The following is an 18,094-nucleotide window of genomic DNA, read 5'->3' as shown; positions in this document are numbered from 1 at the left end:
AAGTAAAAATATATTACATAATATAGTTTAATGAATCATTACAGTTATAATAACAAAGGCCACAATTTAATTAATAAGTTATAATGCAAAGAAAAAGAGAAATGCTTGCCTTATATATAATCCCATTATTTCATTTACCTTTTATTTCTTTTTTCCTCGGGCCTAAACAGAGAAAATAATGCTTATTTATCTAAAGAAAAGGTCAGATCTATTGGAAATGACAGTCTGTTTGTAAATGTTACTCTTCAGAAGAGATCCAGTCATGAAGTTCTTTGCTAATAATGCCTTTTCAAAATTGTTAGTTAAGTTGCTTAATTGATGTACACTGTTGTTTGTGAGCTAATCCCTTGATCCTCACTGCCAATCCATCTTTGAAAAATATATGCTGTTAAATAGAAATTAAAACTGTGGCAATTCATTTATGAGTTACCTTACATATCAGAACAGCCAAATTCAGTTACTACTCTTGATGAATTATCTGTTTTTTTTATCATAGAAATCATGACGGTTACTCAGACCAAGGCATTTAAACACAGCAGACACCACCTTTAGATGGGAACACCATGCGTGTGTCTTGGGAAGTCGAGGTTTTGCTAAACTAAAGCTATTTCAGTTGATCATAGCTGATCAAGCTTTCTGTGTATTAGAACAAAAAGTACCAAAGTGAAATGAGCCAGAGGAACAGCCCCATTGCTTTAAAGGGGAAAATGCAAATGTCCTTCACCAGGAAAGCAAGCAGATTTTTAAATTTCTGGTTTTGAAATCTACTTGTCAAAGAGTGTTTAAAGGCAACTGAAAGGAGAACAGATTTTCCATTGTAAGAAGGGAAGTTGTGTGCTAGTAGGATGTATTCTCATGCATGTTGATCTTTTCCTTAGATTATAGAGATAGCTCTTGGCAGTGTGTTTTAACTAGAGAGAATGGGTTTGCACTATACTGCCAGCTTCAATCCACCAGAAAGAAAGGAAAGAACTGACTGCTCAAATGTATATGTTTCATAAACATTGTGAAGGACTCTGCTTGCTTCCTGAAGTCCCTTATTAATGGTCTGCCAGAGAATGCAGTTAAAATATTGATTGCATATGGAATACAGTGACCATGGGATCAACTAGCTCACACATGTGCGATGTGGGGCATTTGAATCTGCTGAGGTTTCTTTTTCTGCATAACTCTTGAAGAGAAGTCATTTTTATTAGTTTGCTACTCTATATATTTGTATCATCTAAAATATATTTCAATCTAAAATAAGTCAAATAATTTGTGCATGGTTCTGTGTGTATACATATATACTTTTATAATTAGTTTTTTGAGCTGTACAGCCACTGTGCCTAGTGGACTGAAGCCATGTATTTAATATGTCATCTAACATATATGTATATAAATAAGTGTGTGGCAGATATTTATATAAAATATATACACTTTGTTGTCATATTGGTTCTATGTGAAATTGTTAGTTTTGAAATAACCTCAGGCCACAGATTTGTGGTAACTGTTTGAAGGCCTTACTTACTGTCCTCTTGATAACACATGCAGTAGCTCAGATTAAACCTTCGTGCCTTAGGTTATGAACAATCTTTTGTTCCAAAGAAGGCAAAGCCTCTATCTGACTTCATACCAAAGAATAAATTTCTCTGACTGTTCAAGTGAGTCTAAATATATTCTATTGACAAAATGGACACATGGGTTTTTTTCTAAATACCATACATAATTACACATTTTCACACTTAGAGGGTAATCCTATATGATACAGTTTCAATCTCTATTTTCTTAAGACTATCACCAGAAAAGAAGGAAAAAATTTTACATGAAAAGCAAAAAATGTAAAAATGATCACAGGCTTGGGAATTCCCACAAATCCAGAAAATTCCAGGTTAAGGCTTCAAGTTGAATCATTCCCAGGTCTAGCTCTAAAGTTAACAAGAGTACAAGGCAAACAATATCTTTGGGGACGAGCAGCATTACTTCAATTAGACCTTCTCCTGCAGGGTAAAATGACTCCTCCCCACACTACAAATAGACTCCGAGTATCTTAATAAGCAGGTAAACTCACAAGAACCAAAGCTGACACATGGATAAAAGCAGCAAGATCACAGTACACCAAAGTATCATAGATATCGAAGAAATAATTCAGTGTCTTAGATTTTTCTATAAAAATTTGTGGTCTATATAGGACTTCATTCACATGGACACTAACAATAAGGAGTATTTGCTTTGGCGGTAGTGGATCACACATCTGCTTATCTTGCGTTAAATACTTTTTTACATAATGTGTCTGAGTGATACAGATGTGAGTCAGGTAGCATTTGATCTCCCCACATTTACACAACTGAGATGCCCTGCAATCGGCATCCCCCGGGATCCTTGATTCACTGACGTTAGCCATACGAATCCAGCGTTCAAACTCAGAATAGCAAGCTCAGTTTCTGCATTATCAGTCAGCATAAATAATAAATCCAGAAAACGTGCTGTATTTGTTGTTGTTTCCTCCATGGGCTTTCCCACCATCTAATTTGATGTAGACTTCATCTCCTGGTTCCAGGTGAAGGACCACACTGTTACTGGCATAGTCGTAATTCTGGTCAGCATCTTGGGCAATTGCACTAGCACGCACCTATGTGAAACAAACAAGAATTAGAGTGCATAAAAGAGAATCCTCAAGTTGCCTCTTTTGCATAATAGGGGACTTGCTGCCATAGCATAGAATGTAGCACAGTGATGTTGCCTTTGGTCCCACAGCTTTAGAAGGAATTGCTGTAACAACTTCAACTATGTTACTAGAAAAGAGAAAATGTTGCTTTCATAAAGGACATTGCAGCAATCTTTCCTATCCTTGTAAATAAAGCATGGCAATCCAATTTTCTCTTAGATTACTGCTTTTTCTAATTCCTTGAGTCTCCACTTACAGTACTTTTTGAAATGGAAATGGCAGTATTGTTTTGCATTTTAATCTAAGCCAAATAGTAACATTCCAACCAACTGTGTACTTCAATGGCTCATCATAATTATTAGAAAACTGATATATCAAGTGGCAAAAGACCTAGGGAAATACCACTTTGCTATTATGTAGAAGGTGGGGGGGAGCTTTTTTGGTTTAGGGTTCTGGAACTCCTATACAAACAAAGCCCCTGTTAACCAGGCTTCTTCAGAATAGCTTAACTCATTAAAACATCTTTGTTTATATCTCCCACATTTTCAAGCTTCCATTTACTCTTTTATGTTTTTTTTTGGTCATTTAATTATATGTGCCTTTAAATCGATAATTTAATCTCAACAGATCCAAAAGTTTTAGAAGGAATTAAATTTGTGACCTGACATTGCTCAGTTCTCTAGGAGTTCCCCATGGTATTGTTGTGTCGCTTTTCCTATCCGTGTGATTGAGGATGGGAGCTGACTATAATCTGCTTATGTTCTGCCTTTAGTCTCATTAGATAGTTGATCAACATTTGCAAACAGTCAAATTGCCTATCATATCATGTCATATGGACATTCTGTCACACTCTCTCCTTCAGTTTCATTTAGACATATTTTGATTCTGTCATGGGAAAAAAATCTTTCAAAAGGCAGGCTTGTGTGTGATTTATTTCAGTAACACATCTTCTACTCTGTGGCTTGTTTCCATTCCACTGTAATGGTATTTCCCTGAATAACATAGCAAGTGATTTAGTGGTTTTTGTAAACCTGCACTATGTAATAATGTATGACTTGGGGTATAATATGCTAGGTTTTATCACTTGGCAAAATGAGAGAAATGAGACATAAGTCAAGAATTTCCATGCATGTCTTTCAAAATCTAACTGATGGGCTTTCAAATTAAATTTTCATGGGAAGATATGTTCCCACATTAATGCTGAAATGCCATAAAAGGAGAAGGCTCTTGGACACCACTGAACTTGCAAAGTAATTTGAGTAGTATTTTAACATTTTTTTTCTTCCTGAGTATCATATAGCAAAAGGAGAAAAGAGCTTAAAGGATTTAGAATTACTTATCACTATGCTAGCTGGCATTAATATAATGAAACCAATATGCTGCATGATTATACTCAAAAGCCTGGACTCAAATGTGTGCACCATAGTGAGGTGATCCATTTTAACCATTACATAACAATGCATTTGCACTTCACAATATTTCCTAGAAATTAACCTTCAGTTTGTAGAAGCCAAAGGCTTTAGTTCATTTATTTCACCTAGTTATTAATTCCCAGTGAAGAAAATCCACACAATGAGAATATCATCATTATAGTTTGACTTTTAGAACATGTGGACTTTTAATGGATGTGAAAAATTAAAATACAAACTAGCAATTAGCTACATCAGCAATATGTTAATTAATCATCAAACTAATATACTTCTCAGGTATTGCCAATGAGAATACAGTTTATTCAATAGTTTGGATATTTAGTATGTGTTCTATGAATATTGTCCATTATCATTGTTTTCTACATGGAACCTTTAGGAGCCAGGACTCATTGAAATCTTTGAGTTAGAGACTGTAATCTTTTAAAAATACACAGTGAAGTTTTTAATTCTATAGAATATAGTCACAAAACCAAGTAAATGTTACCACTTTTAATTCAGTAGGTAAAAACCACAGAAACCTGCTAATGCATTAGTGTGACTCCACACACTAGCAGGTTATCCTTAGCATGCTTTATTTCCTTTGTTGGAAAAAGCCAGTGTGGTGGCTATATAATAAAAAGCAATTCCCTAAGATTTTTACCTATGCAGCGCTAAAGGACTTTTTCAATTAAATACCCACCATCTGCCAGTGTCCATGATGTCAGAACGCCTGTCCACCCATCACACGCTAAGAGTATAATGGGACTTGGGATTTCAAGCTCTGATATGTATCCCACTGACTTCAGCAATTCTTCCTTGAAGCCATCAAACTATTGAGGAGGGTAATGTGTTCACCCTGAAGGCTATTTTCAGATTCCTAAATGTGCACCTATTTCAGCACTTTGTCAGGGAGTATAATGCATCCTTTCTCAGCCCAATATACCCATTTCTTCCTAAATTCTCCTTAATATCTTTTTCTTAGCATGCTAACTATATAGTTTCTGCTTTATCTTTAGTATGTATTTCTCTGCTTCTCAAGAGATAGCTAATCTGCCATGGCACATCATCACTCTTTCCGACAAATGAATGTAAAGCCCCACAGTATTCTCTCTTTCCGATGGAGTTCACGTCCATTGTTACCATAACTAATAAATTCTTGTAAGTGAAAGGCTTATCTCTAATTATTTTATATGACTAATCTGGCAATTTAGTTTTTATTGTGGTGGCTTACGATAATGACATTATAGCAACTGTACTCAGAAACTATTTTTTCAGGTTTTTAACTACAAGGATACAAGCATTAGGAATTCTTCCTGTATCTATATAAAGCTATGTAAGCTCCACTTTTTACCTTTCACATGCAATGTGATGGCCTCTCAACAATTGATACGATTAAGTGTAGGCTAATTGTTTCAAGAGGAATATGATAGGTTTGTGAGAATATAGTAGGCTGTATAGTTTTAGCATTGTCTTATTATTGAGGAATTACCATTATACAAAATATTTATGGTAACATTTGCTAATTTAATTAATTGCTGCTGATGTTGTGGCAATTTCATTTTCATTGTACTCCTGTGGAACCATAAACAAAAGGTTAAGTGGTACATCAGGTTAATTTATTGACCTATGATGTTTCCATCTGTGACCCTACATTCAACACAAAGCATACATAAGATGGGCCTCATATGGTTATGATCCAGCCACTGCCCCCTCCTACAGTGAAAAGACTTCATTCTTCCCTTGGTGCTTCTGAAAACCCACTTAATCCATAGAATATCACTCTGACATAGCTCTCTGAGTTTCCATTTTTATAAAAAACAAATTTGGTCAGTTCAGAGAGGGAACTGCCATTCTAAGAAACAACCTTACATAATATAATTGAAAATCAAGAATAATATTTATTTAAAATTAATAAAAAACGAGATTTTACAAGATTTCCCACTTGGCACTGGCTGCAGCCAGACTTTATGAAAGTTTTATTCTAAAGACAAATTCCTAAGCCAAAATATTGCAGCAGCACTGAACTCAGAAGTTCGTTGTTTACCACTACTCGTACATTTTTCTGAATTACCCACTACCCACTTTTTGAAGAAGCAGCAACTGGATAAGCAGCCAGTGTTTTACCCACTTGCTTCCCTGCTTCCCATAGAATCTGTATGCTCAAGTGACACACAGAGCAGCTCATGCCCCCGTGAAATGGTTTAAAACACAAAACACTTGCATGTTTGCATTTCAGACTTCGTATACAGAATGCTTTCCTTTGACTCAAGGGTATATGCCAGAGTCTGCCCTCTAACCATCAGCATCTGAACTAACTCCATTGTGCTGCTTCCTAGGGCTTCCTGCATTTGCTATCTTCAGATATTTTAAAAATTACCATTTCTATATTTGTTGACAAAACAGGAATTTTAGTGCATTTTAATGGATGGTTCTAAAAATATCTCCCCAGTATAGTGGTGTTTTACAGACCCAACTTTTGAGTCAGACAGAGTCAATGTGTAACTAAAAAGGTACCCCATGGCTGCCTGCTGGAGGATTGGGGGGAGGGAGATGTGGCATTCCTAAGCCATTTGGTCAGCCAGACACAATGCCTGTATTATGGTATAGTGAACCAGCCATATCCTTTGTAACCAGATACCTGCAACTACCTAGCCTACTGTTCCTGGAACAACTTTTATTTGTCTTACTGTTATTTTCGCGCATATTAGCAATAATAAACAACCCAGTCACTGCCTCCTGGTGGCCTTGTTTCCTTTTTTGTTGTTGTTGCTGTTCCTGGTATATTAGGGGTTCTTTAAGGGATTTGCAGAAAAGAGGGATCAAGAGACTTTTTAAAAGTGTGTCATGCATTTAGGACATTCATCTTTTACCTTTGACACTAAATTGGATCTTGAGGAAAACAAACAAACAAAACAAAACGGCCCTAAAGGTTCTCAGCAGAAAATTGGGATTTAGCAAAAATCGGAATTTCCAGGGGACCAAAGACCTGCAGCACAACAGCCCTTCTTAAGTCAAAATTATTGCCCGAAACGAGGCATCTGAAGGCGGTGGCAGGGTCGCGGGGTCTTTCTTCCTGTCAGTAAGCAAAATTCAGCGCTCAGGAACTCAGCTCGCACAGCGGGCTACAAGCGCCAAGGCCTCATCCTGGTGCCATGGACTCGGAGTGTGCACAAAGTTCGATTACACTTTTAGGTAGAAATGTGTTTTCCTTCTGTGGCTAAAAGATGAAAAAAGCATCGGTTTTGCACTGACTTGCCCTTGATTCTAGCAAAGTATCCTTGGCCAATACTGCAGACCAGTGGCCTCTGTGGCACCACCCACGCGCTCTGAAGAGCAGGTCCGGGTTGGGGCTCACCTGAACATATTTTACAGCCAAGGCAGGGCGTCTGTGATCAAGAAGGCTGGGGTTAGAAAGCCTCTACCAGTGTGCCCCCGGGGTTCCCGGGTAGTGACTCTGACCTGCCACCTTCCCAACCACCTCCTTGTGTATTTTCCTACTCCCAACAGTGAAGTGAGGGTTCCCGTGTCTGGGTGCGAGCTGCTGCACTTTTACAGTGTAAACCCAACTTTTCCTTTTCCCAGCAGTCCTTCCTTTGGAAACTAGCCGGCGTGTAAAGTGATTGAGTTTCACTGCCTAAGACCTCTCGAGGACTAAGCGGTTATGCGCGCGCGCTGCACGGTGTTGAATAAGCCCGGGATGGTCCGGTCTGAGACTCACTCTTGGGGGGCCCTTCCTTTCTCTCCGGGGTCCTGGTCTATCTCCCTGGAGTCTGGGATCCTGACACGCCCATTTCGGGCTCCAGAAGCCTTCTACGTTCTCAGGAAAGGCTGTAAAAGATCCTAAGCTGCTGAGGATCTCACCCACCAGGGATTTTGCCCAGCTCCTGGACTCCCCTAGTACACGAACTGTCCCAGGGCCAGACTCCCAGTTTCCCACCCTTCGAGGGTCATGCTCACAATTCGGATCTGACACCCTAGAACCATCCTCCTCGGGCTCCTACGCGTACGACCCCCCACCACTCCAACATGTCACAGAGTTCCCCTCGCCCTCTGCTCTCGGGAGCCGGGTTGCCGCGCCCTTCCTCCGCGGCCTCCCACCCCCATTTCCGGGGTCTCCTCCCTCTTGCTTGCACCTTCCCGCACTCGCTCTCCGCCCTCCCCACTGCCAGCTCGCGCTCACCTGGTTGTTTTTGCAGAGATCAGCCCACATGCTGGTGCCGTCCCCTCCGCGCATCAGGACGTGGTAGGTGAAGAAGTAGATACCCGGGATGGAACAGGTGAACTTGCCCGTAGTGGGATCATAGTGATTTCCGAGGTTGGTGACCACGTCGTCGAACTTGAGCACCTCATAGCCTTCGTGCTGCCGTTTGAGGCCAGCGTAGAAGGCGATCTTGGGCACCGTGCTGTAGGTGGCCGCGCTGATGGCACCGGCCGCGTTCAGGCCGGGCGCCCCAGGCGGGCCCGGCAGGCCTTGGCGGCCAGGTTCTCCCTTCTCGCCCGGGGGCCCTACGGGGCCCGGTGGTCCCGGCTCTCCGGGGGGTCCACGGGGGCCTGCCTTCCCCGGCCTGCCGGCCTCGCCCTTGGGACCCTGGATGAAGGTGGGGAGGGACTGCATGAGGCCGCGGTCCGGAGTGGCGGCGGTGCTGGGAGCCTTGGTGCCCCCGTAGGGGTCGCAGACCATGCGGCAAGTGCCCAGCATCTCGTAGTGCGCCGACGTGCCGGCCGAGCTCACCAGCACCGGGATGAGGATGACCAGCAGAAGCACCATCACCACCCCCAGCGCCCCGGCGGCGATCAGGCGCCTCCTGCTGCCCACGAGTCGGCTCAGCGCGGGCCGATCCTCTTGTCTGCTTTTGGACAAAATTTTGAAGGTTGGGCGGGGACCTCCTCAGAGCCGAAAACAATCCCCTTTCGAACCCCAACTCCCCTGGGCGGGCGCGCGCCGGTCCTTCTTCTCCGGCTCCTACTCCCCCCGCTGAGGCTGCGGCTGGGGAGGGAGCTAGGACGCCAAGTGACTTGATCTGAAGTCCCGAGCGGGGGGTGGGGGCTGGGGGAGGGGTGCTCAGGGCGCCCTCTCGCCTCCAGTCAGCCCCTTCGCACCTGTGGCTGCGGCGGGTGCCGGCGCGGCCACCCGGAGGGCAGAGCCAGACGCTGCCTCCTGCGCTCGTCCGGGGCGGCTCACACTTTTATGCCACTGCTGCCGGCGATCGACTTTTCCTGTTTTGCAGACTGCGCCAGTTCGCACCAACTTTCCGTCTGAAGTTGCCTTTTTTTTTTTCCGGGCCTTGCTTCTTTTCTTTCTCTGGCTGGAATCGTCCCTTGCCTGTTTTCTTTCTTCCTTTTTTCTCTTCCTCTTTTGCAACCACCACAACTCTAATAAAAGCGCACCCCCCAAAGCCCCTAGTGGGCTAAGGGAGCTCGGGTCGGGCGCCCCCCGAGATGCGCTGAGCGGCTGTGGTTCGCACGATCAGCGGCTCAGAGAGACTCAGGGCTGGAGATTGGAGCTAGCCAGCAGCGGCGAGAGCCGAGCGAGAGAGGCTGAACGCAGAATTCTGCCTGGGTACCACCTGCCAGGAGAAGAGGAGGCTGACAAACGCGCGCCGGAGCAATTTATAGGAACCCAAGGCACAGAGGAAGGGGAGCCGCTTTGGCATCTCTCTGCAGCATCTGCTCTGCTCATCCCACTCACACAGAGTTTGGCATTACTCTGACAATGTGGGATTTTTTTTTTCGGCCTCTCTCTCTCTCTCTTTTTTTTTCCCTTTCTGCAAGGGTTGAACAGTGAAAGCCTGAATACTCCCTTGTCTAACCGGGCGATGGCAGCTCCCTAGCTGGACATACTAGGGGAGAGACACAAGCTGTGCGACAGCTCTCAGGACTCAAGGGTCACACCTAAATCTCTTTCCCCAGAGCCAGCAGCCCTTGTTGGAGATGGAAGTGAAGGTTGAAAGGAGGGAGGTTTGGTGACAATCAGTGCTTCAGGTGTTTTTCAAAATGCCACTTTTAACATAAGGAGGGCCCTTTCCAATTTTCCAGACAGTAGATGTGTGTGTATGTTTTTTTTAAATCTTAGCATTTGCTTCCACAGCCTCCTAAATGAAAGAAGATGTTACTCTGAGAACAGTAAAGAGTATTTAAAAACCAAAAGACATTTATTGACTTAAATGAACTTGTCCACCGCCCAAAAGGAGGAGGGCTAGTTCTTACAAGTGCCACACAATGGTGAGAGCATATGCAAGCATTTGACTTAGGGGCTTCCAATTGCAGCTGCCCTTTAGAAGATTACCATCATTGCACTTGAAGCTGCTTTTGCTTTTAGGTGCAACATGCAGGAGAGATAATCACTTCCAGTATGCCTTCAAAGATCTTGCAACAAAGCAAGTGGCATCTGCATAGTGCCAGGTTTCATAAGACAAAGATAGAGTTCTATAGGTGCCATAGCAGGTTTCCCAGATGTGCTTTGGGGGAGGGAAAGTAGGGAAATTATGACAAAGAAAAGCCACCACCCCTAATAGTGGAAGACTGGATGAAGAAACCACTTGAATTTAGAATATCAATAGAAGGCCCTCAGAGAGTGAGCATTCAGAGGGTTATTCCAACAAATACATTTGACACATAGGAATGGTTTTAAATAAATAAGTAGAATTGATTCCTAAATCATACTTCTGCATTCAGGAGTAATAGTTGTCAATCAAACATGGGTGACATTTGCTTGTCAATACTGAATGATGCCTGGGAAGACAGTTACTTATTACAACAGGGTGAGAATCTGAAATGAGAGGCAGGAACAAATAGTAACATAACAAGCAAGTAATAAGTCCTAGGTGACTACCAGCAAACAGTGGTCTTGCCTGTAAGCTCCAAGGCACGGCATCTCCTTCAAGATTCTGCAGCCTCTCCTTACTCTCCCCTAACCCAACAGTTAAGTCCCTTCTCTGATTCAAAACCCAGTAAAGTCAAGTGAGCAGACAGATAGATATGGATTCATTGATCCCTTGGAAGGGAATGTCGGCAGCTCCTTGAAGGCTTTCTGGGAGAGTCAACACAAAGAACGAGGCTCACTTTCTGATGGTACAGCTGCCCAGTGTTCTCTCACCATCAGCCAGGCTGCTGATAAGGCTCTACCTACTGGTAATGAGAAATGGACTTCCAACTCTCAAAACCTTAACTTTCGCTTAGAGTAATGGTTTTTATAAATGGGCATCAATACCTTTGGCATATGTATTTTGCAAATTTTTGTTCATGTATTTTTAAGTAGCAAACACAGAGGCCAATCACTCCAGGCCATAATCCCAGCACCTACATCCCTAACACACTTTCTTGGTTGCTTCCCAAAGATCTTTCTCTGAGGTGAGGAAATGGTAAGCTATGATGCATACCCACGGTGGAAGGAAATGTACTAATGAAGCAAACGCTTCTTCATGCTCCAAGTATCCCAGTTCATAAAGCCTTCTTAATTACTAAGAAGAGTTTGATGGAAAGAAAAATGGAGTTTTTAAAAGATAGAGATAAATAAATGCTCATCGAAATCCGGGACACAAAGGACTTTCCTGTTAAAGATGCTCATTTCATGAGAGAATTCATGAATGAGAATGTGGCATGCTAGAGTCAGCCCTGAGAAATTAATCTTCATCTTCTCATGCAGATGGGAAGACCCAGGCCAGTGCAGAGAGTCAGGGCCATTGGGTGAGTTCACTGGGATGATCTCTACAAATTACTAATACACCCAGCCCAGCCTGAGAAGAGTGGTAACATGGGGTGTTTATTCGCCCACTTCTTTTTATGGCAATGCAAAGTTTGATATTTTTAATTATTTTTTATTTAAATTAGGAACACGCTTGCTTCACATATCAATCCCAGCTCCCTCTCCCTCCCCTCCTCCCCGGCCACCCACCAACCACCCCCCAGGCCCCCATCCAATGCAAAATTTGATATTGCAGGCAAGTGTTCTGACATCCTAGAACTCTGCTGAAGCTTCTGAAGACGTCCAGTGCTGCTTGTTCAAAATGAAGGCACCCCCTCCCAAATCACAGGCACTTTTCTGAGGACACACATGAGCATTTTGGCTTTTTTGTGAAGTAAGTTGAAGTTATCACCCTCCTTCTTCTCTTTGAGAAATACCCCCACCATGCACTTTGGGAGAAAAGGGCTTCTGCTTCCCCACTGTTTTCAGGGATGACTCGGTAGTAAATGAACGTATGGCTGCTTACTGTCATTTTCTACTGCTCCAGTCCACAGAAGCCTCTCTGGAGAGTTACTCATGCTTCGTCTCTTGTTCTGACAATTTGAATAAAGCATCTGATGTGCCTTCTTACTCATCTTCTTTATATATACAATGGAACGATAGAAAACGTGTCGATTAAAATATTTAGTTTTCTTTAGTGTTCATCAGGAAAGCAAGTTTTTCTCATATTTGATTCGTCTTGGAAATGACTGTAGAGTCTTGTTTTCATACTGTTTCTGAGAGAGAGAGAGAGAGAGAGAGAGAGAGAGAGAGAGAGAGAGAGAGAGAGAGAGAGAGAGAGAGAGAGAGAGAGAGGAGTGGGATTCTCACCAGTGTCTGAGCTTTTGGGATGCTTCAGCTGACATAGCCTGGTCCAGAAACCTGTGATCGTGGTTGGGTAGCGATCGTTGATTTTCATCTTCCCGCATCATTTGTGCTGCTTTCGAAGAGCTGGGCAGATCCTAAGTGCAAGACTCCCACACAGATGTACACAGCTATCCATTAATCTTTATTGAGCACCCACTGACAGCATAGCCTTAGCCTGGGCTCTTACAGGCAAACAAATATTTAGTCATAAGAATGACTTCCAAATCTAGCAGCGCTTAAACGGAAATAGCATTTCTTATAATAAGGAAAAATAACAAATTAATAGGTCCAAACTAGAAAAGCAGGCATAAAAATTGTTTTTAAGAATTGGGACTAGATCAGCTATTTACCTTGAATGTCTGAGTCTCCAAATTGTGTTTCCCAACATATGCTCTTTTGACTGAAAATGATTAAGTTTCTAGCTTTCAAGGGTCTGTTTAGAAATATGTGAGGAAGCAGTATATCCTTATCGTTTGAGAACTAGATGGTTCTTAATGTGTTCCCTAGATGTCCTCATTATGTAGCTGGGAAGGATGCTTAATGGCTCTGAGCTTCAACTCCTTTTTCCATGATATGCAAATAATGTTACTATCTAAATTACAGAGTTGTGGAGATTGAAGAATTAATAGATAACCACAATGGTACCCAATTTGTGAGAACTCAATAATTTGCATTCTGTGTATTATAGGAATGTTGAGAAGGACATGCATCTATAGTTTGGATGGTGGAATGCATGGTATGGGGTTGAATTTAAATGCAACTTAAGAGAAATGGACAATTAGTGTTATAGACTTAGATAAACTCAGAAAGATTATGAAAATTCTCCAGTAGAGTTGTCACATGCCATCTTCTATCATCTAAGGCAGTGATTTTCAACATGTGGGCTGTGATCCCTTAGCAGTCTAATAATCCTTTCACAGATATCCTGCATATCAGGTATTTTCATTACAATTCATAACAGTAGTAAATTATAGTTATGAAGTAACAGTGAAAATAATTTTATGGTTGAGGTCACCACAACATGAAGAACTGTGTTAATGGGTCACAGCATTAGGAAGACTGAGGACCACTGACCTAAGACAAAGAAAGACAAAACTCAAAATGAGGATGACTTCTCCAAGATAGAAAAAAGAAAATTTCACATCAAGGTTATTTGGATTCATTGAAGGTTTCAGATGGAGAATTGAAGAGGATGTGCCTTTTCCCTGTAGGAAGGCCCTCCCTGAAGGTGACAAGTCATGATCCTACTTTAAAATTATTGAGGCAATTATTTGAGAACTACTGTTTATGATCACTCACAAATAAAGAAGCATGCCAGTTGGGGGCTGCTTGTACCCTAGCAAGAAGATCAATCACTTTGAAGGACTTTTCAGTCAGCACCACAACATCAGGTTAACAATTTTTAATACACAGGAGAATGAGTTGGAAAGGTAGTTTGGCAGACCAGTTGTGATCAAACTAGTGAATAGGGGCTAGAGGTAGTAACCAGCTCATTACCGAAGACTAGAATAGAACACGTGTTCAAACTGACCTCAGCTTCTAGATGCATCAACGAGAGGACACAAACTCCAGGATGAATACGGTGTTTTCTGTCTGTCATGAATATAGTGTGTGGTCCCTATCACCCTGCTGATGTAGAATGAAGGGCAAGTTACCAAGGATTGAGGTATGTGATTTCTTATTTTCATTGTTAACTAAGCTAGATTTAAAATTATCCAGAATATGGTAATTCACATCTCTGGGTATATCTGTGTTTTCAGAAAGTGTGGCTGAGAGAAGAGACCAATCCTGAACATAGGTGGCACCAGCCCATGCATTAGGAGCCCAGAAGTGATAAAGGCGGCAAAAGCATAAAGCCGGCACAGCACCTACATTTCCCTGTCTTCTGTCCCCCGGCTCAATGGGATGTAAACAGTGTCTGTTGTACATTTCCACTGCTATGAACAGAGCTCTTCTGTCATGCCTTCCCTGCTATGCTAGGCTGAAACCAAGATGAAAAGTAAATAACTCTTCCCCTTATGTTATTCTCAGGTATTTTGACTTCAGCAATTTGAAAGCAACTAGTACATCCTCTTAAGCTATGGTCACATGAACATAGTTTTCTAAAGACAAGGGGTAGATTCAAGAAAGTAATATTAGCTGATTCTCCAGCAGAAAAGACAAACTGTGCATCCAAAGACCAGTCTCACGGGAAGGAAATGATGAAAATTGTAGTGTTCTTACTGTTTTGTTTAATAATCCAGGGATGCCATACATTTTGAAAAGAGAGGTCACAGAAGGCTTTCAACAGAGCTACATCATGACAAGAGCAGCTGATATTCTAGAATTTGGTCCTAAGGGTGGTCAACCCAGAGAAAAGTGTGAACTTTAATGGTAGATGTATTCAGTTTCATGCCTACATGGATATAACCTCAGAACAATGCATAATCCCTATGTAAAACACATGACCTGTGAACAAATAACATGTTTTGGAATACCCATGTGCCAAACAGAAATAACAGCTTTTCCTAATGCAGGGAGAATCCTCAGCTGTATACTGGTGGTCTGCTTTTAAATTGGGATCTTAAAACATAAATTATCAAGGTGTTTCAGAGTTGTAATAAGACGCAGAGAAAAGTGGGGACAAAAGAGACCCGCTGTAGGGTAGCTCTGCTTTTTAAAACCAATAGTTATATCTTTACTCTGATGTTTGTCCTTCAAAGTAATCATGAATTTCCTAATTTAATTAATTAATGAATAACTATTTTAGGCTCTGGATTATGGGGAAAATCCCTAAGAATCATACTTAAATCATAACCTTGTATTTTTCTTTTAACTCCAGAGTCAAAAGGCAATAAGCTTCCATTGATCAGTATCCACAGAAGAGAATGGTTGTAACACAAAAAAATAAAAGACCAGAGACTAATATATTAGTTCGATTAGTCACTAGCTCTCACCTCTAGCTCAGGCTGAAAGAGCTAATCCGTGCACAAGCTCTTCTGCTGCCTCTCCTCAGCGTGACTGGAGAATGAATGCCTCTCTGAGACCTTGCTTCTGTCTTATATATTTCCCTAATGTTGGGATTAAAGATGTGAGCTATAATTCTCTGTTGGACTGATTCACTCTTGTGTAGATCTGGTATGCCTTGGACTCACAGAGATCCATCTGTCTCTTCATCCTGAGTCCTAGAATTAAAGCTGTCTACCACCACCTCCTAACATCTGACTGCTGGATTAAAGGTATGTGGCTGGCCTCTATAGCTTGTGGTTGACTTTGCTTTCTGAATCTTCAGGCAAACTTTAATAAATCATAAATAATATATCACTAAAAATGGTTCTCACTCAGACCTTTCTAACAAGATGTCTACAGCTTGGGTTTCCAGCCTTGTCTGATATGCAGATGGTTCCAGGTACTTCTGCCTGTCTTGGCATATGCATCTAAGTGGTATATGTGCATTTGTTTATGCATTTTTGCATGTAGTGGGCACATGCGTGAACAAGTTAATATGCATCTGTGTGTGCATATGTGTGGATGTCAGAGGTTGACATGGTGTCTTCCTTTATAGTTCTCCACCTTTTATATTGAGTCAGCATTTCTGGATGAACTCAGAGCTTGCTGTTTTGGGTAATCTATCCAGCTTATTTAGGTGACTCCTGTCACTACTTCCTTTGTGCTGAGATTATAGGTGGGCCACCATGCTCACTCAGTGTTTGTGTGGGTTTCAGGGCTCCTAAGATTCCTAATGCTTGCATAATAAGCACTTAGCCCAATGAGCCATCACCCAAGCCCTGTTTTTTCCTATTCTAGATTGTGATTGCTATGTTTGAACCATTCCTGTGAAACAGCAACTGCCGAAGGAAAGAGGCAGAAGTCTGTGTTATCAATAGATGCTTTTGTGAAAAACTATTAAAATCATCTATTAAATTAGGAGTTGCCTAAACATATCTATTACAGAGTAGCTTGCATTACGTGTGTCTTTGTCTCCTATTACATATTATCTAATCATAGAAATCAATATGTAAACATTTATGCATTTGTCTCTTTATAGTTGCACATATATGGTTTTTTTATATTTAATCTTGTTTGTTTTTATAGATGGACAGAAGGTCCGAATGGGAAAGTAAAGAAAGCCAGATACTGAATATCTATGATGATTTCTTTTGATTGAAATCCCATAATTTGGGCATGTCCCCCTAGGATGAGCATTCGTACTGCCATGACAACACAGAGCACCCACTATCCCTTTCTGTCTATTGTCCCATGACCAATCATTGTGTACATACACCTCTTGGTTTAAAGTCCTAGAACAGAACTAAGGGTGGGGGGATGGACCAGTTTAGAGGAATTTTACAAAAAGTATATTTCTCAGGAAAAAAAAAACCATTAAATGTCGAGTCTAGAGTACAAGTTGGCTTTTCCTTCTGAAATTCTAATTGGCTTAGAGGCCATAATCCAATATCTTATCTAGTGTTTGACTGCACTGGTGAAAATGAGTTCTCTGGATAAATCAGTTCCATTATTTCCTCATTAATACATTTCATTTCATTCAATTTAGTATAAAACATGTGAGAAGAAACCGAAACATGGTCCATGTCACCCTCACCCATCTTTTCTCATCACCTTCAGCAATTGTTCAACGCCTACAACCACGGCTCAGAAATTAGGACTTGCTTGCTGTCCTTGAGGTCAGAGACTCTAATTCCCTAAGCCCCAGTGACTGGTGCAAAGCTTCTTTAACTTCCCAGGCCCGATTTGCATAACTGGCCTGTCTTCCACATCATTGGCCAATTATCAGTTAATCATTCCTGAAATAGCCTGGCCATTTCCAGGCTTTCCTGGGTGTCCTTTCAACACCTTCCTCTCTGTTCTCCCCTTCTGGAACCATTCCATCATCTCCTGTTGCCCTGAGCTCCTTGCCTCCCTGGACTTTCCTCTGGATTTCTCAAGCTTGCTCCTCTGATAGCGGCCACCTCACTGCACTTGATTCTAAACCTTGTCCTCTCCCCTGCTGTCTTGAGCACTACCAGGTCTTTTAATCTCTGGTCTCCTGACATGTGTTTGTCACTTGGTGTTGTTATAAAGGAATGCTACATACTAGGTAACATATAGAGAAGAGGAATGTATTCAATCACAGCTCTAAAGGCTGGAAGTCCAAGGCATAATGCTGCCATCTGTTTGACATCTAGTGAAGGTCTTCCTGCAGCATTATCCCATGGTAGAAGACAGAAGTAACAAAGAAGGAAGCAGAGTTCAGACTTAGGAAGGGAGGGAGGGAAGGGAAGGAAGTTAGTTAAAGCAGTTGGCAGATTTATTCCCATACCATGCCTACAATAACTGAACCTGTAAATTACTACAGATATGGATGTACTACTACTTGTATTTTGTTGTTGTTGCTTAAATCTTTGAGCACATAAGAAATTTACTAGTCATATCAAAACATCCAGTTTTTAAAACAGAAAGGAAGGACTG

The 18,094-nt window shown here is 41.7% G+C and overlaps 1 protein-coding gene across 1 annotated transcript; it reads right to left on the bottom strand.

Moving 5' to 3' along the window:
• Positions 1 to 9: 9 nt before the first annotated feature.
• C1ql3 (complement C1q like 3) lies at positions 10 to 9,135 on the bottom strand. Its single transcript, XM_021233634.2, has 2 exons — positions 8,237 to 9,135; positions 10 to 2,611 (listed from the first exon to the last, which is right to left on the bottom strand). Exons 1-2 carry the CDS (start codon positions 8,822 to 8,824, stop codon positions 2,432 to 2,434), a joined length of 768 nt encoding a protein of 255 aa, XP_021089293.1. The 5' UTR covers positions 8,825 to 9,135; the 3' UTR covers positions 10 to 2,431.
• Between the last annotated feature and the right edge of the window lie 8,959 nt (positions 9,136 to 18,094).

Source organism: Mesocricetus auratus, unplaced genomic scaffold (assembly GCF_017639785.1).
Source record: "Mesocricetus auratus isolate SY011 unplaced genomic scaffold, BCM_Maur_2.0 Super-Scaffold_100013, whole genome shotgun sequence".
Classification (NCBI taxonomy): Eukaryota; Metazoa; Chordata; class Mammalia; order Rodentia; family Cricetidae; genus Mesocricetus; species Mesocricetus auratus.
The sequence above is the reverse complement of the archived record's forward strand: the minus strand, read 5'-3'. Positions and strand labels throughout refer to the sequence as shown.

Coding starts and splice junctions, on each gene's coding strand:
- C1ql3 (XM_021233634.2), bottom strand. CDS start 8,824: ATGGTGCTTCTGCTGGTCATCCTCATCCCGGTGCTGGTGAGCTCGGCC. Junction 2,612..8,236: donor ATCTCTGCAAAAACAACCAG/GTGAGCGCGAGC, acceptor TGTTTCACATAG/GTGCGTGCTAGTGCAATTGC.